The 26,027-nt window shown below is 40.8% G+C and overlaps 1 protein-coding gene across 1 annotated transcript; it reads left to right on the top strand.

The window, feature by feature from the left end:
• Positions 1–1,249: 1,249 nt before the first annotated feature.
• LOC114354079 (lysosomal alpha-mannosidase) lies at positions 1,250–24,139 on the top strand. The gene is made up of 19 exons (XM_028306331.1): positions 1,250–1,288; positions 2,321–2,431; positions 3,130–3,212; positions 3,661–3,719; positions 4,125–4,251; positions 4,747–4,952; positions 7,087–7,220; positions 9,182–9,318; positions 10,053–10,145; positions 11,324–11,453; positions 11,772–11,847; positions 12,714–12,837; positions 15,800–15,896; positions 16,935–17,025; positions 18,315–18,438; positions 19,230–19,704; positions 20,591–20,936; positions 21,950–22,090; positions 23,360–24,139. Exons 1-19 carry the CDS (start codon positions 1,265–1,267, stop codon positions 24,136–24,138), a joined length of 3,357 nt encoding a protein of 1,118 aa, XP_028162132.1. The 5' UTR covers positions 1,250–1,264; the 3' UTR covers position 24,139.
• The last annotated feature ends 1,888 nt before the right edge of the window (positions 24,140–26,027 follow it).

Raw genomic sequence — 26,027 nt, 5'->3', positions numbered from 1 at the left:
TGGGGCGCGGCCGAGTGGATGACACGAACTATAGCTTAACTGATATAATTCCAGATATAAAAACTAGGATTAACGCTTAACTTAGTAATACAAACCTGAATCATATTTGAAGTCTCGCTCACATTTGACCGTGCCGTTCCCATACGTCAGGCTCTGACTGACTTTAGCGCCAGATCTATAGTCGCGAGAAGCAGGCATAGCCGAGGTTAAAAACTAGTTTATAATACTCAAATCTCATTCGCAAATTCAACATCTCCGTTAACAAAATAAGTTTTATAAACAAGCACATGTTTTCGTTAACAAAATACTATTTATTAGTAAACAACGCAAACCATTTGGCAAACAATAACAATAATTCGGTATTTATAGTAACCTCTGGCCTTCGTACAGTTTAGTTCTTTGTTTATAATTGTGGTGTATTTGTAGGCGTTCAAAATTAAAAGGTCTAGGGGACTCAAAGTAGAGAATCTGTGATAACACGGCCTGGAATAGGCGTATACCTATTTATACAGGGTGTAAAAAATAAGTGAACTCATTCGTTATTTCTAAACTATACAAGACATCAAAAAACTGGTATCGTTGTTGCAATTCACGAAGGCGAGTGAGCTTTACATGTGTGGTGGCTCGCTACTGTTCGTTTTTCAAAAGTTACACTATCGTTATGTGCATGTACACGTACACACACAAGTAAAACGAGTGAGCCTTCGTGAGTTGCAAGAACTATAACTGGAATGGAAGCTGGAACCATTGAATTTTCGGATAGATCCAGTTTATTCTGTTACCTAATATTGATACTGATTGATAGAGCTCGTGAAGCACTTTCAGGATCTGTAACCAGTTTTTCGATATCTTGTATAGTTTATAAATAATCTTGTGAGATCACTTATTTACACCCTGTATAGCAGTTTACGGACTAAATCTAAGGCTGAGTTGCACCACCTAACTTTAACCGTAACTTTACCAATAATGGCATTGTTTTTATGGAATTTAACAGATTTTTGACGTTATTAAGTTGGTGCAACTCAGCCTAAATTTTCTAGATTTATGTACATTATCCATAGTTATAAATTATAAAGAAGATCGTAAGCAAAATTCTTCCACCATTTTGGAAAGAATCAAAACTTTATTCGCTTCCGCTACTGCATACAAGTTATAGTAAAAACAATACAAAATGATCCACCGACTCTGGACAGTGTTTCTCAAATTTTGTACTGTGGTGTGCATCGATAAAGTGGTGCAAGATCTGTTGACACCACTTCGGCAGATGGGAGAGACCTGTGGATATGCTGTGAGTACCATTTATTTTATTTTAAACTAGCTTTCCGCCCGCGACTTCGCCCGCGTCGAAATTTGTCTGTCACAGAAAAACTTTAACGCGCGCGTCCCTGTTTCAAAAACCGGGATAAAAACTATCCTATGTATGTCCTTTCCCGGGACTCAAACTATGTATCTCTATGCCAAATTTCATGAAAATCGGTTCAGTGGTTTAGGCGTGAAAGCAAGACAGAGTTGCTTTCGCATTTATAATATTCGTATAGATGTTAAAATTAATTTGGGAAATCTGTATTTATAAAAGCGAAAGGTCACTGATTAACTGATATTTGACTTATAGTTTGCACTTGTAGTTTCCTGATGAGTGAGTCATCACGAAACTACAAGTGCTAGGAGTCTCAAATTTTGCATGGGGGTTCCTTTTAGAACGTGGGTGCTCACTAAGAGCGGATTATACGAAACTCCACCCCTAAGGGGGTAAAACGGGATCATGCGTACGAAGTCGCGGGCGGGCGCTAGTTTTTTTTAATATTATAAAGAATATTAGTAATTCAATTCGAAGTATTAAGTTCGAAGCTACGATAGCCGAACGGTGAAGGGATCGGACTGGCCGACTCGTGATCCGAGGAACGCGGGTTCGAATCCCTTCGCCGCTCGACTATTGTAGTGAACTCAGTAAGTATACGGAAGTTTTTAGTTCATATTCATGTTTAAAATTGAAGAGTAGTCGCCCGGCAAGTGAAAAGTCGTGGGTTCGATTCCCGCCGTAGGCAGTTCGATTTTTTCAAGTTGTTTATTTGTAACTAGCTGTGCCCGCGACTTCGTACGCGTGAAAACCCGTTTTCGCAACATTTTTCATTGTTGCTCTGCTCCTATTGATCGTAGCGTGATGTTGTATAGCCTATAGCCTTCCTTGATAAATGGGCTATCTAACACTGAAAGAATTCTTCAAATCGGACCAGTAGTTCCGGAGATTAGTGCGTTCAAGTAAACAAACAAACTCTTCAGCTTTATAATATTAGTATATATATTCATGTTTATATTGCAGAGCTGCCCCCTTCTCCAGAAAGATATGTTGAACGTACACATAGTGCCCCACACTCACGGCGAGCTTGGAGACACGCGAACATTCTACGAGCATTACACTGGAAGTAAGAAAATACGGTCTTAAGGTTACTCTTAGTTCGTGACGCCTAAATTGGCCAATTGACAACACAACCTTATTCCAATGAGGGCTATCGTTTTTATACTTAACAGTTGGCACCCCTGGCGATTGACAGGACCTTACTCTACAGTGGCGCCATCTTGATGAGTGCAAATGCGATAGTCCTCCTACCACTTTAGCGCTCACCAGTTGGTGCCACTGTCTTCGCTACTATCAAGTGACAGGACCTTACTCTACAGTGGCGCTAACTGGTGAGCGCTAAAACGATAGCCCTCGTTGCGAACTTTTTGGCTGGGTGTCACGAACTTTTTGGCGCTGCATTACCACCCTAAATTCCCGCGGATGTCGTGTGACTAAGGGACAAACAAGCGAACATCAGATGGCCTAAGATGCGCTTGATAACTTTTATCGACATAAAAATGTATGGGCATAATCGATAAAATGGCGTGATAACTGCTTATCGCGGCACGCATCTTAGGCCGTCTGGCCAGCGTGGAAAGTGCAGGTCAATCCTCCATTAGGCTCCAAAACTACTGCACTGATTTAAACATTCTTTTCACCTTTAGAATCCTGCTTATTTCTGATAAACATAGGCGGTACTAAGTTCGCCGGGTCAGCTAGTTCCCTCCTTCTTTTAAAAACATCGTTGAAAAGACAGGAAATAAAACAGTGATGTTTTAATTTCAGATGACAACCTCTACGAAAAGAGTCAAGTGAACATGAAGCGAATTCTAGACTTTACCATCTCAGAGCTGTGGGCGCAACAGGATCGAAAGTAAGAGTTTATCATCATCATCTCAGCCACAGGACGTCCACTGCTGAACATAGGCCTCCCCCAATGACTTCCACATCGCCCGGTTGGTAGCGGCCTGCATCCAGCGCCTTCCTGCTACCTTTATGAGTGAGTTCGGTTATTGATATTTTTTACATTGAACTTCATTGACTTCGTTTCAGCGAAATGACGTCCACTGCTGGACAAAGCTTCTTTCAAGGATTTCCACAACGATCGTAGGACATAGCTCGTAGAACTGACCATTGGGACAGAAAAGTTCTCGAGTGGCGAACAGGGGTCTGAAGACTTAGTATGCGCAGGCCTCCACTAGATGGACCGACGATCTGGTGAAGGTTGCGGGAAGTACTAGACGTGGGCAGGAAGGACCATTTACTGATTTTATTACATTCAATTAAAATACTTAAATAAAATGTTTTTTGTAACCTTTCAGATTCACATTATCTGACATGCCGTACTTATTTCATTGGTGGGCGAATCGAGACGAAACAGGTAAGGCGTCCTACGTATTGTTGATTTCAAAAGATTCCGGTATGAATTTTCAACGACAAAAAGTATACAAAGAGGGCTCACACTATTCATCCCTCTGAATTAAAAAAAAATAAAAGCCTTTAAAATTTTCGGTTTTCGTATTCTATGAGTTTTTAATAATGAATAATCTTTATTCACAAGTATCATTTTCTGGCGTTTAGGCGCGATTGGTGCAAAATTCGCGATTGATCTAATTACGAATTGGACCAATTGCGAATTGGTCCAATCGCGCCTTAACGGATCCTGGCTATACAGGAGTTGCAGCGGTTGGAACGAGAGGTGGGAATAGTCCAGTTCTGATGTGAACTAGTATATGTAAAGGAAATCAACCCTTATTGAGTACGAAATAAGCCCTAATCTCCTCAGTCCGCAGGATGGTGTACCAGCTGCTCCGCCAAGGCCGCCTGTACTTGGTGGGCGGAGGGTGGAGTATGAGTGATGAAGCTACCACCAGCTACCATGCCATCATAGACCACTTCACCTACTCGCTGAGGTAAGTGGGTCAAATATTATTGACCTCAGTGTCGCATTAGAAATTCACACACTCAAAGTAATCAAAATATGTGCTCATTATCCACTGCGGAATCAGTACTCAACGTTCGAATAATCTTTAGTTCTACGCAAACAATGTAAACTGTTTACATTCTGACGTCGCTGCTGTCATCATTGCTGTCGCGAGCAATGTGTTCTGTTTTTGGGCATATTGCTGCGACACCGGCCCCGCCCCTTTTCACATCTCCCTTTAGTTTCTGTGATTTGTTTGTGAATAGCTATATAGATTGTTTCATCCACTGGGACGCGCCCCAGCAATGTTTGGTCTCGGTCGCGCGGGGTGCGGGGAGTGTGGTCCGACCGAGCAATCCGTAAGGCATTATTGTAGTGTGTGTGTGCACTCATGGAGCATTTAGCGTGTACCGATAACACTCAAACATTAGCGGAAAAATGGTGGGGCGAATCGTGGATGAAACGATCTTAAAACCTCTTGCAGAAAGATCAACGCGACCTTTCTCGAGTGTGGCCGACCGCTAGTGGCGTGGCAGGCGGACTGCTTCGGGCACAGTCGCGAGTTCGCTTCCCTCATGAGCCAGATGGGGTTCGATGGACTCTTCATCAACCCCATCAGCTTTGACGATGAGCTGGAACGGATGAAGCGGAAGGGGCTGGAGTTTATGTGGAGGGGGAGCGATGATTTGGGTGAGCACTTCTTTACTAATCCTTTAAGCCGCCTTTAGATTTAAGTTTTACTCACGTAAGTGCATTAAGATTTTGCAAATACATAAATCGTAAGTCGCTTATCGTAATTTCTTACTACTTGCGTATACCAACAGCTGTTACATAAATTACTATACCTTATGGAAGCAACTTATAAGTGTAAAAGTGTGGTTATACCTACCCTAGTCAATGACATAACATTTTCGACTCTCCCATAGATTTTATGACTTCATCAATCAACTCGCAAAATCAAGTGACTATTGATTTCAAAACTACTAAATATCTATATTAATTAATTACTGAATACTAAAGGGAAACACACAGACATGATAGATACGATATCGTTACGTGTACGGCACGACTCGTATTGTGTTTAAATGTGTAATGCCCGTTTTCACCATCTATCCCTAATTTTAAAGTGACCCCTATGGTAACATTTAACAGGAATTTTGTTTCCGTAGGGGTCACTTAAAAATTAGGGACTGATGGTGAAAACGGGCATAAGAGTCCTAACTCGGTTTTCAGGACTAAAGTCCGGTCGCCGAGCAGACAGAATTTCGTCGACCCCACACTAACTGCGGCCGCACGTTGCAAGGCTCATCATTTACACTGCGCGGAAATTAGCCAAGTCAAAAAGACAGTGGGGTGGGGATGAAAAATGAATGATTTTCATTTTTGTCTTTTTGACTTGACTCGGCTAAATTACGCGCAATGTAAATGAGCCTGCATAGTCGCGACAGCAATATAATGAGGATCAGTACTGTTGTAGAAAATTCAATAAAACTAGTATCTACGTTAATCTTTAAGACATAAGAAAGATATATCTTTTTGAATTATCCAAATCGGACCATTACTTACGAAGATATTAAGTAATAAACATAGGCCGTTTTTGCCGCTAAAAGTCAACGTACGCAAGGCCGCGTGACGTCATTATATCCGAATCGAGCGCAGCCGGCGTACTAATGGGATGGAAAAAAATTTTTTCCGGCTAAACTATCAGTTTTAGAAAAAAACTTTTAATAACATTTATTCTTCAAAATAAAGTAACCTATCGACCAGTAATTTTTAAAAATAAAAATTGTGAAAAATAAGTATTGCTATGTCCAAAAACCACATTTTCATAGGATTCGATGCAATGCGGAGACGCGGTTGGGGTGAGTGTAACTTAATGATTGTTTGTATTGAACATAATAATACTGGGTAAATCATACCCAACTTCTGGCCGAGGGGGAAGTCATGCCCAGCTTATGACCTGGGGAGAGGAGAGGGGCGGGGTAGTCATACCCAGCTTCTAGGCTAAGATTAAATAGATTTCCAGCACGGAGCGGCTGTCCTTTCCTGCAGCAGCTGGCCCGCCCATGGGAACGGCGAATAGATTTAATTCATAGTAGTAGGTTTAACTCAGAAAAACTAAATAACAGGTAGGTAATTAGGTATTAACTATTAAGTGTACATCGAAATGATTTTCATAGCAATGTCTTATTGTTAGAAGTTATACCTTATAGTTAGAAGTAAATAAATTAATACTTATACATTTTTATATTTTACTTGGAAGAAGATATGACTCTAACAACACTTATGTACACTTTATTTGAATAAATCGCCAAATATACCACCGCGGAGACCCCAATCGCGTCTCTGCGTGCCATTGAATCGTATGAGCGTATGGATTTTTTGCGTTATTTTTCACAATTTCCATTTTTAAAAATTACCTATCGATAGCTTACTTTATTCTGATGAATAAATGTCATTACAAGTTTTTCTCTAAAACTGATAATTTGGCTAGAAAAAAATATTTTCTATCCACGCAGTACGCCGGCAGCGTTCGGATCGGATATAATGACGTCATCGTCCCCGCGCCGGGCGGTCAGTGAACTTTTTTAGTAATTTGGCCATAACTTCGTCAATTTTTGTCGTAGAACAAAAATTTTTGCACTGTGTATTAAGGATTTCTTAGCCCTATAAATCTGCATTCACAGCTAAAAATCGAAATGATCCTCATTACGCGCGAGCGTTATGGATGGGTAGCTTGGGGTCATTGGACGAAATTTTATCTGCTCGGCGACCGGACTTTATTGCTTCTTAATATTCAAGATGGTCTCTCAAAACCCTGCAGGAGCGGAGACAGACATCTACACTCACAAGCTGTTCGACGGTTACTGGTCACCTCCAGGGTTCTGCTTCGGGACGCAGTGCAGCGACCCACTCATCATCACGTCTACTGACGACTTTACCAACGTCAGAGAACGGGTAATGTAACGGGGGACAAGTCAGACCCAGCTTCTGGCATAGGGAGACAAGTCAGACCCAGCATCTTGCCTGGGGGGGACAAGTCACACCCAGCTTCTCGACCTAGGGGGGACAAGTCAGACCCAGCTTCTCTGGCCTGAGGGGGGGACAAGTAAGACCCAGTTTCTCGACCTAGGGGGGTTAGTCATAACCAGCTTCTGTCCTAGGGGGGGCAAGTCAGACCCAGCTTCTCGACCTAGGGGGACAAGTCAGACCCAGCTTCTTGCCTAGGGGGGATTAGTCAGACCCAGCTTTTGGCATAGGGAGGAGGGGGGGCAAGTCAGACCCATCTTCTGTCCTGGAGGGCAGGTCAGACCCAGTTACTTGTCTAGGGTGGGGACAAGTCAGACCCAGCTTCTGGCCTATGGGGAGTGGGGTAAGTCAGGATTTTTTGGGTCAGATCGTTTGACTTAGCTCCTTCAAAGGTCCTGTAGCGCTGTCTCCCTGGGCACGTTACTATCTATCTATCACAAGCTGTTCGACGGCTACTGGTCGCCGCCAGGGTTCTGCTTCGGGACGCAGTGCAGCGACCCGCTCATCATCACGTCTACTGACGACTTTACCAACGTCAGGGAACGGGTAATGTGGACACATACACTATGAATATACACAAAGTTACACATACCACAAAATGGTTAGGAGCAGAAGCTTCTGGCCTAGGGGACAAGTCAGACCCAGCTTCTCGACTTAGGGTGGGGTGGGGGCTAGTCATACCCAGCTTCTGGCGTAGTGGGGTATGTCAGACCCAGCTTCTGGTTAGGAGGCAAGTCAGACCCAGCTTCTTGCCTAGGATGGGATAAGTCAGACCCAGCTTCTGGCTTAGGAGGGGACAAATCAGACCCAGCTTCTTAGGGGGCTACTCAGACCCAGCTTCTGGCTTAGGGGGGACAAGTCAGACCCAGCTTCTTGCCTAGGAGGGCATAAGTCAGATCCATCTTCTGTCCTGGAGGGCAAGTCAGACCCAGCTACTTGTCTAGGGTGGGGACAAGTCAGACCCAGCTTCTGTCCTGGAGGGCAAGTCAGACCCAGCTTCTAGCCTAGGAGGGCAAGTCAGACCCAGCTTCTGGCCTATGGGGAGGGGGGTAAGTCAGGATTTTTTAGGTCAGATCGTTTGACTTAGCTCCTTCAAAGGTCCTGTAGCGCTGTCTCCCTGGGCACGTTACTATCTATCTATCACAAGCTGTTCGACGGCTACTGGTCGCCGCCAGGGTTCTGCTTCGGGACGCAGTGCAGCGACCCGCTCATCATCACGTCCACTGACGACTTTACCAACGTCAGGGAACGGGTAATGTGGACTTGTTATTTGATTTTTCGTTTTAAATAATTGTATTTTTTTTTCGGCGTCCTATTAGACGTGAATCGTCAATAAAAAGAACTCATCTAGATCCGCAAATAAAATACGGAAGAACGAGAGACGTATGTAGGAGAAGTAGTTGAAAGAATGGATTTTTCATGCAGAATAAAGCGGCCGACCGTAATCCCCAATCCCATGTTAAGTGATGCACTTTTTTGGTGGTACGAACTTGCCCTTCAAATGTCTATTCGCTCTCACCTTGAAGATGCTTATAGCTATAGTGTTCGAAAAATAGCGAATTCCAATCCCTAGCTATTTGCATTATAAAAGAGCGAAACGCGTGTGAGCTAGTTGAATATCGACAATAGCTGCCTATTTAGTAGTAGTTTTACACTCTTCTTCTTGTCGTGTCGACAACAAACCTACACAGTGTCAGCCCAAAACTCCGCCACAAGAGTGGCGTTGTCAGTAGCCTTCATTAAATCTTCCTTCGTGCAGTTGTTCGGGCACGCAGGGCACGACATCATGTGCTTCATTACATTGAAGTTTGCTTTTCTATTTTATAGCAGTGACCCAGGGATATAGTAGTTTTTATGGCACATACAATAAGGTCCATTCTCCTCCGCAGGTGAACGTATTCCTCCAAAGCGTTCAGTTCCGTCAAGCGCCGTACTATACCACCCGCAACGTGATGGTGATGATGGGACAGCGATGGGGGTACTACGATGCTAGTGTATGGTTCGCTAACATCGACAAACTCATCGGGTAAGTGTATTACATCGACGAAATAGCAAGCTGCTACCAACCGTGCGATGTGGAAGTCATTGGGGGAGGCCTATGTTCAGCAGTGGACGTCCTGTGGCTGAAATGATGAATGATGATGATGAATAGCAAGCTGAAGTGGCAATGGGCAGGACACATAGTACGCAGAACTGACGGCCGATGGGGCAGCAAAGTTCGGGAGAGGTCACGCAACAAGGTGAACCGATGACCTAATAAAGGTAGCAGGGAGGCGCTGGATGCAGGCCGCTACTAACCGATCATTGTGGATATCATTGGGGGAGACCTTTGTTCAGCAATGGACGTCCTGTGGCTGAAATGATTATGATGATGATAGATTCATATACGCGAAAGGTCACTCACTCACTCATCATGAAATCTCAGAATCTACAAGTGCTAGGCGTCTCAAATTTTGCATGGGGGTTCCTTTTAGAACGTAGGTGCTCACTAAGACGGGATTTTGCAAAATTTAATCCCTAAGGGGGTAAAACGGGATCCATGCGTACAAAGTCGCAGGCGGTCGCTAGTCTACCCTGACGCTATAACTTCAGAACGCACGAACCGATTTCCGCGGTTTTGCATTCGTTGGAAAGGTCTCGGGCTCCGTGAGGTTTATACCAAAAGATAGATATAGGGTGTAAAACGGGATCAATACGTACGAAGTCGCGGGCGGTCGCTAGTTTTCTATAACTTATTTAATCCTTATTTTATTGTTCTAGCTCTCTGAACCGCTACAACCTGGTAGGCGGAGTGGCGGTGAACGCGTTTTACTCCACCCCCGCGTGCTATCTGAAGGCTGTGTATGAGGAGAAGTGAGTGCTTACAATTTTAATCTTAACACTATCACAAAGCGCCATCTATCCACAAAGTTAAGCCTTCAGATTTCGTATGCTCTGTCACGTAATATGTCAATGTCAACGCCAAACGATTTGCGATTTTATTGTTTGTATTTATGTTAGGTTTAATCTGTGTGTTTCTTTGTTTTTTTATTTTTTTATTTTTACGGCGACCCCAGTGCCCACAAGGTCCCTGCTGAAAATCAGTGTCGTGGCATCTTTGTCACGACTAATGCGGAGTCAGGGACCTTTTTGGCACAGGGCACTTATTTTATTTTTCTTTTTTCTATGTTTTAATCTTGTATTGTGCCTTTATCATGTACTAGCTTTCCGCCCGCGGCTTCGCCCGCGTGGAATTTTGTCTGTCACAGAAAAACTTTATCGCGCGCGTCCCTGTTTCAAAAACCGGGAGAAAAACTATCCTATGTTCTTTCCCGGGACTCAAACTATCTCTATGCCAAATTTCATCAAAATCGGTTGCGAGGTTTAAGCGGGAAAGCGTAACAGACAGACAGACAGACAGACAGAGTTACTTTCGCATTTATAATATTAGTTGGGATTGTGTATTGTGCCAAATAAATAATAAAAAAAAAGTCACCCTTCCCGTGCCGCTCCCATACCCCAGACTCAGTTAATTCGTCGGTTAATTCGAAAAATCGTCAGATGTATTGAAAGAAAGATGCGACATTAGCCAAATGATGTCAATTTCCAACTAGCCGATTCGAGATCCGAGGAACGCGGGTTCGATCCCCGCCGCTGGACTATTGTGGTGAGCCCACTCGTTACACAAGCATAGTCCAGTCAGCGTCAAATAGTTCGTGACACCCAAAGTGGCCAAAAAGTTTCATTCCAATGTAACAAAGACGCGTTGCGAACTTTTTGGCTACTTTGGGTGTCAACTACATATTTGACGCTGACTGTACGAGAGGTAAACGGGATTATATGTATAGTAAAACTATATTTTAATACAATATAATAAATGTTAAGCCTAACTAATTTTTAACACGTCCGTCTTGTCGAGACCGATGTCATTCCTACTAATTGTTAGTGCAGAGACCGCCAGCATAAATTGTACATGTGACATCTTTTAGTAATAAATACGTTTTCACTATTTTACTTGTTACTTTACTTTAAATAAATGTAATTAATTTCAGTCCAAAACTCCAAACAAAGCAAGACGATTTCTTCCCGTTCGCCTACGACAAGTCGTCGTATGCCACCGGCATGTACTCGTCGCGTCCCGCTCTCAAGTACTTAGCCAGAGAGGGACAAAGGATCCTACAGGTACGTAGCTATGCTTTGAAAAAGATACCATAGAGTATGGATAGATAAAGTCCGGTCGCCGAGCAGATAGAATTACGTACAATGACCCCAAGCTACCCATCCTTATCGCTCGCGCGTAATTATATTGCTGTCGCGACTGTGCGACGGGCGCCCGCAGTGAGTGTGCGAGCGCGACAGCAACATAATTACGCGCGAGCGATAAGGATGGCTAGCCTGGGGTCATTGGACAAAATTCTACGTGCTCGCAGACCAGACTATAGTGATTAGAAGAAACATGAGTCGGCAGAAGAAATTATAAACAATTCCTTTTATTTTTAGATCTCCAAACAACTACACGTCACTGCTAGGATGGGAAATTACAACAAGTTATTTGAAGATATGTCGTGGATCAATGGTAAGTGGCTACTCGTACATACATTCACACTCGGTTGTCCGACGATCTGGCGACGAGTCAAATGCCGTCCACAGCTGGACAAAGGCCTCTCCCAAGAATTTCCACAACGACCCGTCCTGCGCCGCCCGCATTTTTACCAGATCGTCGGTCCATCTAGTATGGGGCCTGCCCACACTACGTCTTCTGTCGGTCGCCACTCAAGAACTATTCTACCCCAGTGACCCCGCCCACTACCACTTGAATTTAGTAATTCTGCGAGATATGTCGGTCACTTTGGTTTTCCTGCGAATCTCTTCATTACTGATTCGATCACGCAGCGAAACTCCGAGTGATGATGTTAATGATAAAAAATACATTCACATTAAGTATGTGTACGATATGATATGGAACCTAGGCACGCGGTAGCGTGTCAAGCCAAGTTCAAGTAACAGAACTGGCAAACTGCACCGTGTGTAATATAAAACGAACCGTTTGGAACCACTTTTGACCGCCTCCTAACTCAAAAATTATTCACATAATCGTGTCGAGTTTGAATTCGTATATGACTCGATTCGTATATAAACCTCAAACCTCAAATTTCAGAACTAACCATTGAACCCATTTAGATCTCACTTCTTTTGTCGTTAACAACCAAATCATAATATTGAACTTGGCTCTCATTTCACATTTATTTTTTGATGGGATACATAATACGGGCAGTAATAATCTTGCCAGAGACCTTCGATTCTCAACCGTCTGTATACAGGGTGGAAACCATAAGTCGATTATTTCTAAACTATACAAGATATCAAAAACTAGTTACTGATCCTGAAAGTGCTTCACGAGCTCCATCAAACGGTTACAGAATAACCTGTATGTCGTTCCAGGTGTATTCCAAGACCACAACATAATATCAGGCGCGCTGAGGCCGCACGTTATGGATTACTACGTCGACAAGATGGCTTCTGTCATCGACTTGGCCATGACGACCATCATAAAGAACGGGTTGAAGTAGGTATTATAGGTCTAACTAACGCATAAGTGAGTCAGTGCCTGAGGTATGGACGCGGCACGGGAGGGTGTTTTCGTGAAGATCAAACGTCAATCAGATTTCAGATCTCTATCGACGTCATAAATGTCAATGTCACCCTTCAGCAGCGTTGCCAGTTTTTTTTTTCGCCAAGTCGGGACTTCGGTACTTTTTGAGTGAAAATAGCGGGATTCTTCTGTCAGAAGCGGGACATAGTAAAATAACGTATATAATCAAAGGTTTTCAAATATTTATCTTTTTATTTGACTTAAAATTACGTTTACGTGACAATAGATAGCAAAAGTAGCCATAGAAAATGTATTTTAACAAAAAAATATTATTTTAAATCAGATTTACTCTATCGTTAAATTCGTCTTTAGAATAAAAATTAAATAAAAAAATATTTTTCAAAAACAAGCTTTTAATGCTCTAAAAAGAATAAAATAAAACAAACCCATCAACTTATTACTTACTTTACTCAATTTATATGATTAAAAGCTTGTCGCGAGATTTACTAGATGTATGTATTTAACTATTTGATTTTTTTCTAAGATCAAAGTTTTAGCAAGATCAAGTTACGTATTTAATGTATTTTTTATACAAGTAAATCTCGCGACAAGCTTTTAATCATATAAATTGAGTAAAGTAATAAGTTGATGGGTTTGTTTTATTTTATTCTTTTTAGAGCATTAAAAGCTTGTTTTTGAAAAATATTTTTTTATTTAATTTTATTTTCGACTTTTTAGTATTTATAATGCGGGTTTGAAAAGTTGAAATTTATTGAAACATTTTGGTTAAGGCGCAGCGTTAGTGATTATGACATATTATTTTTTATACACCCTCATAATATTCATATTCAGCTCTCAGCTCGTGCACCTTTGCAATGGGTTATTCATCTAATCAAAATGAAACTACTTACATTCATACTAAATGTAACGAACATTATTCCCATTTGATAGGGTTACGACTTGCGACGTATTAAATGAGCCCAAAGTCTACGGGGTTGTGTCGCTTTATTGCGGAGTTCCTATGGCCACATTCCAACTCCATAATTAGACCCTAGTATCATATAGGATTGAAGTTGTCGTCAATACAAATTAAACGAGCCCAAACTCGATGGTATTGTGTCGTTTTATTGCAAAGTTCATGTGACCACCTTCCAGCTTCATTATCAGACCCTAGTTATCATATTATGTGATTGAAGTGCTCATCAATACGAATCAAATGAGCGAAAACTCGATAAGGTGGTGTCGTTTTAGTGTGGAATTCCTATAGCCACCTGCCGGCTCTATCATCAGATCCTGTTTATCATATAAAATTGAAGTCCTCATTAATACGAATCAAACGAGCCCAAACTCGATGGTATTGTGTCGTTTTATTGCAAAGTTCCTATGACCACCGTGCGGCTCCATCATCAGACCCTGGTTACCATGTAGGATTGAAGTACTCGTCAATACGAATAAAACGAGCCCAAACTCGACGGGGTTGTGTCGATTTAGTACGGATTTCATAAGGCCACCTTCCGGCTCCATCATCAGACCCTGGTTACCATGTAGGATTAAAGTACTTACTCGTCAATACGAATCAAATGAGCCCAAACTCGATGACATTGTGTCGTTTTATTGCAAATTTCCTATGACTACCTTGAACTACCTTCCGGCTCCATCATCAGACCCTGGTTACCATGTAGGATTGAAGTACTCGTCAATATAAATTAAACGAGCCCAAACTCGACGAGGTTGTGTTGTTTCAGTGCGAATTTCCTATGGACACCTTCCGGCTCCATCATCAGACCCTAATGGTTACCATACAGGATTATAGTTCTCGTCAATACAAATTAAACGAGCCCAAACTCGATAGGCCTGTGTCGTTTTATTGCGGAGTTCCTATGACTACCTTCCAGCTCCATCATCAGATCAGCTCCGTGTCATCATAATATTGCATTGTCATCCGACTTACACATGCATGCAAAATTCCAGCTCAATAGAAAACCGGGAAGTGGGTCAATTTTAAGTTGCAAGATTTGACGACAGACACCAGACATGTGAAAGTAATAAAAAGCTTGTAAAGAAAAAAAAATAAAAAGTTTTATTCTTTAGAATAATATGGCGTTTCAAACAATAGTCTGGTGAAGTGAGTAGTGTCTCTCTCCGAAAAGCGGGAACGACCCTGTCCCGCGCGGGACATTTAAATTTGATTTAAAAATCGGGACGTCTGGCAACGCTGCCCCTCAGGCACTAATTAAACGCTATAAGTAGGTACCTAATATATTAACGGACTTATTGGTTTATTATACAGGGTGTCCCAGAATGGGTGAATCAAACTGATTTATAGTGAATATACTGAATAGCTCTAATAATGTACTATCCTAAAAAAATATGAAAAAAAATTGAGTTCGGATTTTTTTTTAAATAAAGTGCTCTAAACTCGAAATCTAGTCATTATTTTCAAAAGTTTGTTTACAGATAAACGAAGCAATCATGTACATTTAATATTAATAGTAAGAAAAAAGTACAAATAAATTCCAAACGCAGCAATTATAGCCAGATACTTAGGCAAAGCTGATTTATTTTACACATTTTTAAAAATTTTTTTTTTGTTTCCTTATAAATGCGCTTTATTTTTTTCATATTTATTTTTGGGATAGTACATTAGTAGAGCTACCTCCCCTATCAGTTTGATTCACCCATTCTGGAACATTCTGTATAAAAAAGGCTGACAAAGGTGACCAAGTTTCTTCCGCCACTTCTCAGCACCAGCCCATATGTTGTCCCGAAGTGGTGGTAGGGCAAGCTATATTTGGGACGTGTATAAGTGCCCTGGAAAGGGCCTATGTACTGAATAAGATATTTTATTTTATTTCATAGATCCTTAAAATGTTTTTTTTTAATCTTTATTGTGTGGTACTAACGATTGTACTTAATATTTTTTTATCTTTTCCAGTGTGCTTCGCAAGAGTCCAGCAGAGACCAACTACAATAGATGCCATTTCAACATATCCAGGTGCCCTTACACGGGAGGCCCTCACTACTTTGTGAGTGTATTTATTACTATAGTCTGGTCCGTGAGCACGTAGAATTTTGTCCAATGACCCCAAGCTACCCATCCTTATCGCTCGCGCGTAATTATATTGCTGTCGCGACTGTGCGACGGGCGCCCGCAGTGAGTGTGCGAGCGCGATAGCAACATAATTACGCGCGAGCGATAAGGATGGGTAGCTTGGGGTCATTGGACAAAATTCTACGTGCTCACGGACCAGGCTTTAGCTTTATTCACGTAACAAAACTTCGACGACAACAAAACACTGAGTTGCGATCCTATCGAGTAATCGTTCTATCGAAATGACCCTTGTGAATACGGATTTAGAACTGTTTTTCACTGGGACGACTTCTGAACGTCAGCGAGATCTTGACTGTCAAAATACGTGAATTAGGCCACAGCCCCCCTAGACAAAACGCACTTTTTGATCGAATCGAAAATCGAATCCGTCAAAACTCCATACAAAAAAGGGGCTTTTCGACCACTTTTCGACTGGTTTGCGATTATAATTTGCACTTTGTCTAGACCCACAGGGCTTCACTCGCGTGTACCTATATCTGTCTCATAATTATTTATTTGATTACCAACAAGGCTATATATTGTAGTATTCACATATACGAGTAGTGTATGTTACTCATATAATGCAGCATTCTAAGGTTTAAAGAATTTTAGAAATAGCCTTAGTACCTACATTTTGAGTTTCTTCGTAGCAAACATACAAAAATAAAAGTCTAATCAAATATTAATACGCATACACGAAGGTTACATTTAATTTTAATTTTAACAAATCACCTTATACAGGATGTCCCAGTAAGTATGGATAAAAAAGACGGATTGATACTGTGCAACAAATACAACTTTCGAACAAAATCAAAATTAATAAAAAAATGTTGACGTCCCCACACTAATTGGCTGGCTTTCTTGGAGTTGTCGAATTTGAACCGTAGAATCAATATTTTTTGTTTGAACCATAATTACAAAGACACCCTGTATAATGTTATGGGTGTTATTTTATAACAAAAGTTGTATTATATTACAGATAGTGGTATACAACCCCTTGGCTTGGAATGTGAGTACAACCGTGAGACTGCCCATACAACCCATCGACTATACAGTGTATACTCCAAGAGGTAATTTATAAAGGTATTTACTTATTTAGGTATACAATGTGTCCAGGATATATTCAAACGATTCTGAAACGTCAAATCGAGACTTCCATGGATTTTGTATGGAAATACAAAATACAAACAAGTGACGTCACTATTTTGTCAACTTAACCCTCAATTTGCATGGTAGGTCCCAGGGACTCCATGTGAAACTGTTTTGGTTCATAATTTTTTTCAATACGCGAATAAAGTGCTGTGCGCTTGAGTAGCTTCCTTTGGTGTCGTGGCCAACTCGGGGGCTAGAGGTCGTCTGCGTGCGCATCACAGAAAGTTGAGTAATTGACACTTGCGGAGTCCCGTGGACTCCACCATACACTTTGCGTAACAAAAATTTTTATTATGATATTATTATTATTTTTTAAATTATGATTTATTTACGGTTTGAGTGGATCAAAAAAGCATCAAACAGTCACAATACATTTATCAATACGTTAGATGGAAATGAGGCCTCAGATATGAGGGACTGGCAAGAAAGTCTAGAAGAAAATGCAGATGATGAAGAAAAAGAAGAGGATTTTACATCTTACGTCCCGAAAGATTTGTTTTGATGATTTTGTATTTTGATGATGTGTTTTGATGAATTAAAAGAAAGACTGCTTATTTTGAAATTCATTTCACAAAAAATATGCTTGTATTGTTCGAAAAAGTTTGGCAGGCAATGTGCTGATCGTAGTAGTTACTAAGCCATTGCACGTTTTTTCGTGTTAATTTTTTTCTAACATTTTACATATTATTTATCAAGAAGACTGTTATGTCCACATAATTTAGAGAGAAAAAAAAATTTGGTTCATTTTTTTTCTAAGTTTAAGAGGTACAAAATGCCTATGTCGATTTTTATGTGATTTTTACGACTTCATGAAAATTTTATTTTATAAATGAATTTTAATTAATGTTTCAATTTCTGTTGTTTCTAATTAATAGTATATTAACCATATTATGTTACCAAATAAAAAATATATTACTTTTATAAGTATTAGTATATTTTTTATTCATTTGAAATATGGAGTCCCTGGGTCTCCACCTTACACTTAACGTAAGTTTTAGTCACCATGCAAACTGAGGGTTAAACCAACAATGCAACCAAAAATCTTAATATGACAGGTAATTTAACATTAATTAAGTTTGTGCTTCAAATTCGCACCATTGAAGCCATTAGACAGAATAATAATAATAGGACCAGAATGAAGTGTATTTTTAAAAAAGTTGTGATTTCGAATTATTGGGGAATGGCGTCAAATAGTTGTTTGTTCCAGGCACAACCGTCAGGGCAGCGATGGCTCCCATACCAGATAACGTGCGACGGCACCCCGCAAGGAAAACGCGGGCTTTTTACGAATTAATATTTTACGCGGAGGACATACCCCCTATGGGATTCAGGTTGGTGGTATTTCTTACTTTTACTTTATTTAAAAATCTAGCTTACCCGGCGAATTTCGTTTCGTGTATGTTCATCGAAAATAATGTAGGATTCTAATGGTGGAAGAATTTTTTCAAATCGGCCCAGTTGTTTCGGATCCTATTCAATACCAACAAAATCTCACTTAGGGTCAAATGGGCGAACTTACCCGCCTCTGTGGTCTAGTGGTTAGACCACCTGCTTCAGACGCAGAGGTCCCGGGTTCGATTCCCAGTGGGACAGATTTTTCTGTTCGGTTTGGTTGGTGGTAGGACTTGTTCTAAGTCCGCCTGGCTAGCTACCACCATCTTACCTAGGTCTGTCGCCATAACAACAATGTTAACAGCATTGTTGTGTTCCGGCAGTTAGAGGTAAGATAGCCAGTTCCTCCGTGGTTGAGGATTCCGGGTGAAGCTCGCTTCCACCTTCGGCCTGATCGTCACTTACCATCAGGTGAGATAAGGGCCAAGAGCTTCTTCGATGTGGATAAAAAAAAACTTGTATTCTTAAAATGACCTTACCTATTACAGGTACACCCACGAAGTTTGTCTAACGTTCTACCAAACACCCTGTATAAATATCCTAGACGTTAACACTGCGCCTCTAGTCCCAAACTAAGCAAAGATAAGATTTTACTATGGGTACTAGACAACAGATATAAACGTACTTAATTCTTCTTTTTTTAATACATACTTATTATTATAGATAGAAAACACCTTTTTGGGTGCTAAACCACGCTATGTGAAATTTCAAATGATCATAAACATTTCAGGTCATACTGCATCCAAAAGTCCACCCTAGGCTGGGATCGTCCAAAGCGTTCTTTAATCAAGAAAATCAACCAGAACAAGCCAAAAAAATACCTAGTCAGACAAACCAATCCTTCCACCGACGACGTTACTTTATTTGGAGAAAACGAACCTGAATACATGGAATATGACGAATCTACTACTCCTAGATTAGAAACCAAGATAGTCTTTGGAAATGTCAGCAAAATAGACTATGAAAGTCGTTTCACTGGAGTCCTCACTCCCAAGAGTAGAATTGAAGCCTTATCTTCAACTACAGAAAGTATAACTACAAAAACAACTACAGAAACTACAGAGAGAACTACGGAGAGAGTGAGTAGGACTACGAGGAAGACAGAGTCGGAAGATGAAGAGGATATAAACAGAGATTTATACAAACATGTTTCGCCTAAAGGGTATATACCAAAAGATAGTAGGAACCCGTATTTTAATAATAAGGTGAGTTCTGTTCTTTCTTCCGCCCACAAGGTGGACCGACGACCTCATAAAGGTAGGAAGGCGCTGGATGCAGGCCGCTACCAACCGGGCGATGTGGAAGTCATTGGGGGAGGCCTATGTTCAGCAGTGGACGTCCTGTGGCTGAAATGATGATGATGATGTTCTTTCTTCGATGGTAGTAAACTAGTTAAGGTTTTAACTGGTGTCAAACTTAATAAGCCGCTATAGGCATCAATTAAGCATTTAAAAATCTTTTTACGGCCGTAGTTACTAGTATTACTTTAACCCTACCACTGCTTCGGGACAATAAATGGGCCAGTGCTGAGAAGCAGCGCAAGAAACTCAGTCACTATTGTCAGCCTCCTTTTCAACTTCGAAACATAGGGTCATAATATTACAAAAAAGTGACTTCGTACGCGTGGATCCCGTTTTACCCCCTTAGGGGGTTGAATTTTGCAAAATCCCGATTCAGTGACCTTTCGCTATTATAAATATAGATTTCCACGTTAAATGACAATTTAAACAAGTGTTTAACTTTTTGTAATAAGCCCAGTACAGTTCAATTTTTATTTTTAACTAGCTTTCCGCCCGCGGATTTGCCCGCGTGGAATTTTGTCTGTCACAGAAAAACTTTATCGCGCGCGTTCCTGTTTCAAATCCGGGATAAAAACTATCATAATGTCCTTTCCCGGAAACTCAAACTATCTCTATGCAAAATTACATCAAAATCGGTTCAGTGGTTTAGGCGTGAAAGCAAGACAGACAGACAGAGTTACTTTCGCATTTATAATATTAGTATAGATTTATTTACCTACTCGTATTTATTTTAGGAAACTTATTTTTTTATTAAATGGCGCTAAATATATTTTTCTTATCTTTCTTCCAGTACATCCGAGTAAACCTAGACAGTAAGAATCGCATCTACAGCGTGCTTTTAGCGAACGGCGTCAAAATACATTTGGACATAAAAATGTTCTTCTACGTTTCGGACGACCCCGATAAGAAAGACAAAAAGATGAACTCCCCAGGGGCATATTTATTCAGAACTATGGATGAAAAGCAAGAAGAAATAAACGATATTTTTAATGTCACTGTGTATAAGACTGGATTGCATTATGAGTATCATTGCAAGCTTGCAGATTATGCGGCGTACGTTGTGAGGTTGTATGCCAATAGTTCTGTGTTGGAAGTCGATTGGATGGTCGGGCCTGTATCCGTGGAAGATGGGTTAGGTAAGAGATAAAATATAGACTTAGCGCGTAAGTGAGTCAATGCCGGTCCAGGGATCGGAGAATTTCTTAGCATTTAGCAAAATAGACTACGTTCGGTTTGGTTGGTGGTAAGGCTTGTTCTATCTCCGCCTGGCTAGCTACCACCATCTTACCTAAGTCTGTCGCCATAACAACAATGTTAACAGCATTGTTGTGTTCCGGCAGTTAGAGATAAGATAGCCAGTTCCTCCGTGGTTGAGGATTCCGGGTGAAGCTCGCTTCCACCTTCGGCCTGATCGTTACTTACCATCAGGTGAGATACAGGCCAAGAACTTCCTCGTTGTGGATAAAAAAAAATTTAGAGTTGCTACTCAAACTAAGTTTTAAATTAGCTTGAAAAAATTTAACTGCCTAAGGCGGGAATCGAACCCACGACCTTTCGCTTGCCGGTCTGACTCAGTTATGCGTTAGACGTGTAACATGATAATTTTTTTTTCAAATTACTCAATTACTATGTTGACTACAACTATGTCAATTTTTATTTTCGTTTTCTTTACCGAATGCTCATAAAAAATATAATTTCCTTAGAAACTGAAGAAATTAACGCTTCAATCCCCAAACGGTAGTTTAAGATCGCGTAAAAAATATTATCTATCGTGTCTCGATTATTTACACAGGAATATGTAGTATATTATTAATTTATATTATTTGAATTGTATTTGTTGGCGCTTTGGAATCTCTGTAAGCCTTCAAGTCAAGCAGCTTTCTAAATAAACTAGCTGTGCCCGCGACTTTGTACGCGTGAAAACCCGTTTTCGCAACATTTTTCATTTTTGCTCTGCATCTATTACTCGTAGCGTCATGGTATATAGCCTATAGCCTTCCTCGATAAATGAGCTATCTAACACTGAAAGATTTTTTTAATCGGACCGGTAGTTCTTGATATTAGCGCGTTCAAGTAAACAAACAAACTAACTCTTCAGCTTTTGCTTTATAATATTAAGTAATAGATAAATAACTTATTATTTTCACAGGTAAAGAGGTGTTCATCAAATACTCAACAAACCTGGAGAATAACGGCGTATTCTACACGGATTCCAACGGCCGGCAGACCATGAAGCGAATCAGGAATATGAGGCCCACCTTCACTCCATTGAATACAGACCCGATCGCAGGTAATCTCATAAAAAACTTATAAAACTATTTATTTTACAAGTAGGCTTTTAAAAGGCACTTTACACGTCCCAGTATTAACCCTACCACTGCTTCGGGACAATAAATGGACCAGTGCTGAGAAGCAGCGCAAAAAACTCACGCCCGTATTCACAAACATTCCTATGAGGTCTCACACACACGAACTAATCACAGAGCTCTATTCAACGCTGTGCGTTCGATTTGCTGCTTCACTTAAGCAAGCATCGTTTGTGAATACGGGTCTATAACTCAACAAGACAAAAGTCTTTGATCAGTGTGTGTTGCCAGTGATGGTATATGAATCTGAGACGTGGTCGCTTGCTACTATGGGATAGTTAGATAATTCCTGGCAATAAGTGGTGACTGAGTTTGTTCCGGCGTTTCTTCTCAGCACTTGCCATATGTTTGTCTCGAAGCGCTGGTAGGGCCCAAAAGATAAGGAGACATGTAAAGTGCCCCATAAGGGCTACCTTTTCTTTTTTTTTATTATTTTCTATTGACGTTCATAAGTGCCACTTGTGGTCTAAACTGAATAAATATTTTTGATTTTTTGATTTTGATTTTGGGCCTCATAAGAAGGCTCAAGGTCACCCAAAGGGCGATTTTCCCTGCGTGATCGAATCAGAAATGAGGAGATCCGCAGGAGAACCAAAGTGACCGACATATTAAGTGGCAGTGGGCGGGGCACATAGTTGATGGACGCTGGGGCAGAAAAGTTCTCGAATGATGACCACGGGCCGGACGACGTAGTGTGGGCAGCCCCCACTAGGTGGACCGACGATCTGGTGAAGGTCGCGGGAGGTGCCTGGATGCGAGCGGCGCATGAGCGGTCGTTGTGGAAAACCTTGGGGGAGGCCTTTGTCCAGCAGTGGAAATCATTTGAATAAAACTCAGTGTGATAATATTAATCGCCTTAGTCTCTGGTGACTTAGAGAGAGTCGTCCCTGCAGTGGAGTACTTTCTTTCTTTTTAAGCCCAAAATCCCAACTAATCAACTAATATTATAAATGCGAAAGTAACTCTGTCTGTCTGTCTGTTACGCTTTCCCGCTTAAACCTCGCAACCGATTTTGATGAAATTTGGCATAGAGATAGTTTGAGTCCCGGGAAAGAACATAGGATAGTTTTTATCCCGGTTTTTGAAATAGGGACGCGCGCGATAAAGTTTTTCTGTGACAGACAAAAATCCACGCGGGCAAAGCTGCGGGCGGAAAGCTAGTTAAAAATAATTTCACTTCTTACCTTTTCCAGGCAACTTGTACCCAGTGACATCGAAAATCCACATAGAAGACCCGAAAAAGAATATTCGTTTCTCCGTCCTGAACGACCGAGCCCAAGCCGGCTCATCTTTGAAAGATGGCGAAATTGACCTATTAGTACATCGACGACTGTTAACCGACGACAACGGAATACAAGCATATTTAAACGAAACCGAGTTCGGTAACGGAATTTTAGTCAGAGGCACCCATTATTTGTACATATCCAAAGCCAACCACAAACCCACGAGGATATTTGAGAAAAAACTGGCAAAAGAAATCGAATTAAAACCACAGGTTTTTGTATCAGATATGTACGGGTACGGACGGAATACTAAGCGGATTTGGATGGAGTATAACAACGAATATAGTGCTCTAAGATCGAAATTGCCTTTAGGGGTTCATATACTAACTTTAGAGACGTGGACCGAACATTCTTTGCTGCTACGATTGGAGAATTTTTTGGAGAAAAACGACGCTGTGTTATCGGGAATCAAAACGGTTAAATTACGGAATTTGTTCAAGAATTTTCGTGTCACTGATGTTAAAGAAACCACGCTAGCAGCGAATATGATGTTGAAAGACTTCGTGCCTTTAGGATGGTCTAAAGACAAGTTTCTCAAAAGTTTCAACGAAGCGTATGGAAGTGGAACTTATGCGTATTCTAATAACGATTTGAAGGAGATGGAGGAAACTGATTTAAATAAAGGCATAGTGTTAAGACCCCAGCAGATTAGGACGTTCATTGTACAATATGAGTTAGTTGATTATTAGTAAATTACAACCCGATGGTAACCCGATGGAACTGCGCACCTCGCGTTCGCCCCGTCCGGACCAGCCTTTTCAATCCCTAATTTTTAAGTGACCCCTTTGGTAACAAATAACAGGAATTTTGTTTACATAGGGATCACTTACAAATTAGTTGATAGTGAAAACGGGCATTATTCACGTAACAAAACTTCAACGACAACAAATCGCTGAGTTGCGATCCTATCGAGTAATCGTTCTATCGAAATGACCCTGGTGAATACGGATTTAGAACTGTTTTTCAATGGGACGACTTCTGCCCCCCTAGACAAAACGCACTTTTTGATCGAATCGAAAATCGAATCCGTCAAAACTCCATACAAAAAAGGGGCTTTTCGACCACTTTTCGACTGGTTTGCGATTATAATTTGCACTTTGTCTAGATCCACTGAACGTTAGCGAGATTTTGACTGTGTCAAAATACGTGAATTAGGCCACAGAGCGGCAATGTGATAAAAATATATCATGTCATGCTGGTGCTGGATGCGTTTGGCCGAAAATAGCGCTTGTTAGCAAAATGGCGATCGCCATAGCAACCGCCGAAAACTTCAAAAGTGACGTTTTCCCATAAGTTTTACCACTTACCGCTAGCGCTATTTTCGGCCATAGTTGTTAGTCCAGTAGAATTAGCTTTTAAATCGGAAATAATTCCTACAAAAGATTTTATTGCTTTAATGGCTTCATTGGTTGCTGTTCAGGCGCGTGCCTGTGCGGTTTCTAACAGCAAAACAACGATCTCGTGAAAGTGTTTGTGTCGACACATAGGCGCGTCCATAGATTTTTATTCTTGTATAATGTAGGTAGTTCTCTTGCCATCCAACTCTCACACTGTAAAAGTATCTCTGAATAGATTTACTCTAATTTCATCAAAAACCTAGTTTTATTGCTGCTACCATACTGTGCCTAAACACAATACATGGTGGCCCATGAGGGGACCAAGAAGAATCCGCAAAATTAACGGAAATAACGAAAATTTCACATATCGAGAATCCGAGTGCCACGAAGAGGACTTTGGTACCAGACAATATCGAAGGAACAGGAGCAACTTTAACAAGAGGACAATTATTCAAGGGTCAAATCAACTGCAAATTATCATTCAGCGAGAATTAGTGCGTGCAGCGATACATCTAAAAGTATCACAACGTACAACCACAAGTACAACGGCCTCCAAGAAAGTTAAGTGTCCTTCCTTCATTCCTGTCGTTCCAAATTTACCTAATTCCGTGTGCTGTTAGATTTAAATTTTTTTGTGCAAATTAAGTCTAGAGATCGAGCAGTAATTTAATAGTAAATTCAAAATAACTTGTGCAAATTTTACATTGTCGTGTCAGCAGTTAATTTTCAAACGTAATCGATACATATTTATTAAATTCATTTAAAATTTTAGTTCACAGTGTTCTCATATAGTGTCCCAACATAATTTAGTGCTAAATAACGTCATATTTTAAATTTTTATGCCGAAATTTCCAGGCAATAAACGCCCATAGCGTGCCACGACACACCTGCCACCGGCGAAATTATTGCACCGAGATTGACCTTGGCATTGAAATAACGGGACAAATCAGCTGTGCAGACATCGCAGTGCACCGAAGTGAGGAACGTGAGCAAATAAACACATTATTTTATTTTTTTTGTTGTTGACGGTGTTTGAATCTTTGCAGTCATTATGTCGAAAGAAAGTGCAAATGCAGAAAAATNATGGTATGGTGAAGTCAGAAAATTGATATCTTCATTTTCATTATTTTTATTTTCATATAAATCGGATTTTGTGAAATTTATTTTGTATGACAATTAAAAAAATTAAAATGGTGATATCAAATTTCTGACTTCACCATACCATTTATATGCCCATGTTA

The sequence above is a fragment of the Ostrinia furnacalis genome, unplaced genomic scaffold (assembly GCF_004193835.3).
Source record: "Ostrinia furnacalis isolate ACB-3 unplaced genomic scaffold, ASM419383v2 OfSCF1914, whole genome shotgun sequence".
Classification (NCBI taxonomy): Eukaryota; Metazoa; Arthropoda; class Insecta; order Lepidoptera; family Crambidae; genus Ostrinia; species Ostrinia furnacalis.
This window is presented reverse-complemented; position numbering and strand designations above follow the sequence as displayed.

Excerpts from the sequence above, each read along its gene's own strand:
- LOC114354079 (XM_028306331.1), top strand. The coding sequence starts at position 1,265 with ATGGGAGAGACCTGTGGATATGCT. Across the intron at positions 3,720-4,124 it reads GGCGAATCGAGACGAAACAG|TCCGCAGGATGGTGTACCAG; the intron begins GTAAGGCGTCCT and ends TAATCTCCTCAG. Across the intron at positions 9,319-10,052 it reads AACATCGACAAACTCATCGG|CTCTCTGAACCGCTACAACC; the intron begins GTAAGTGTATTA and ends TTATTGTTCTAG.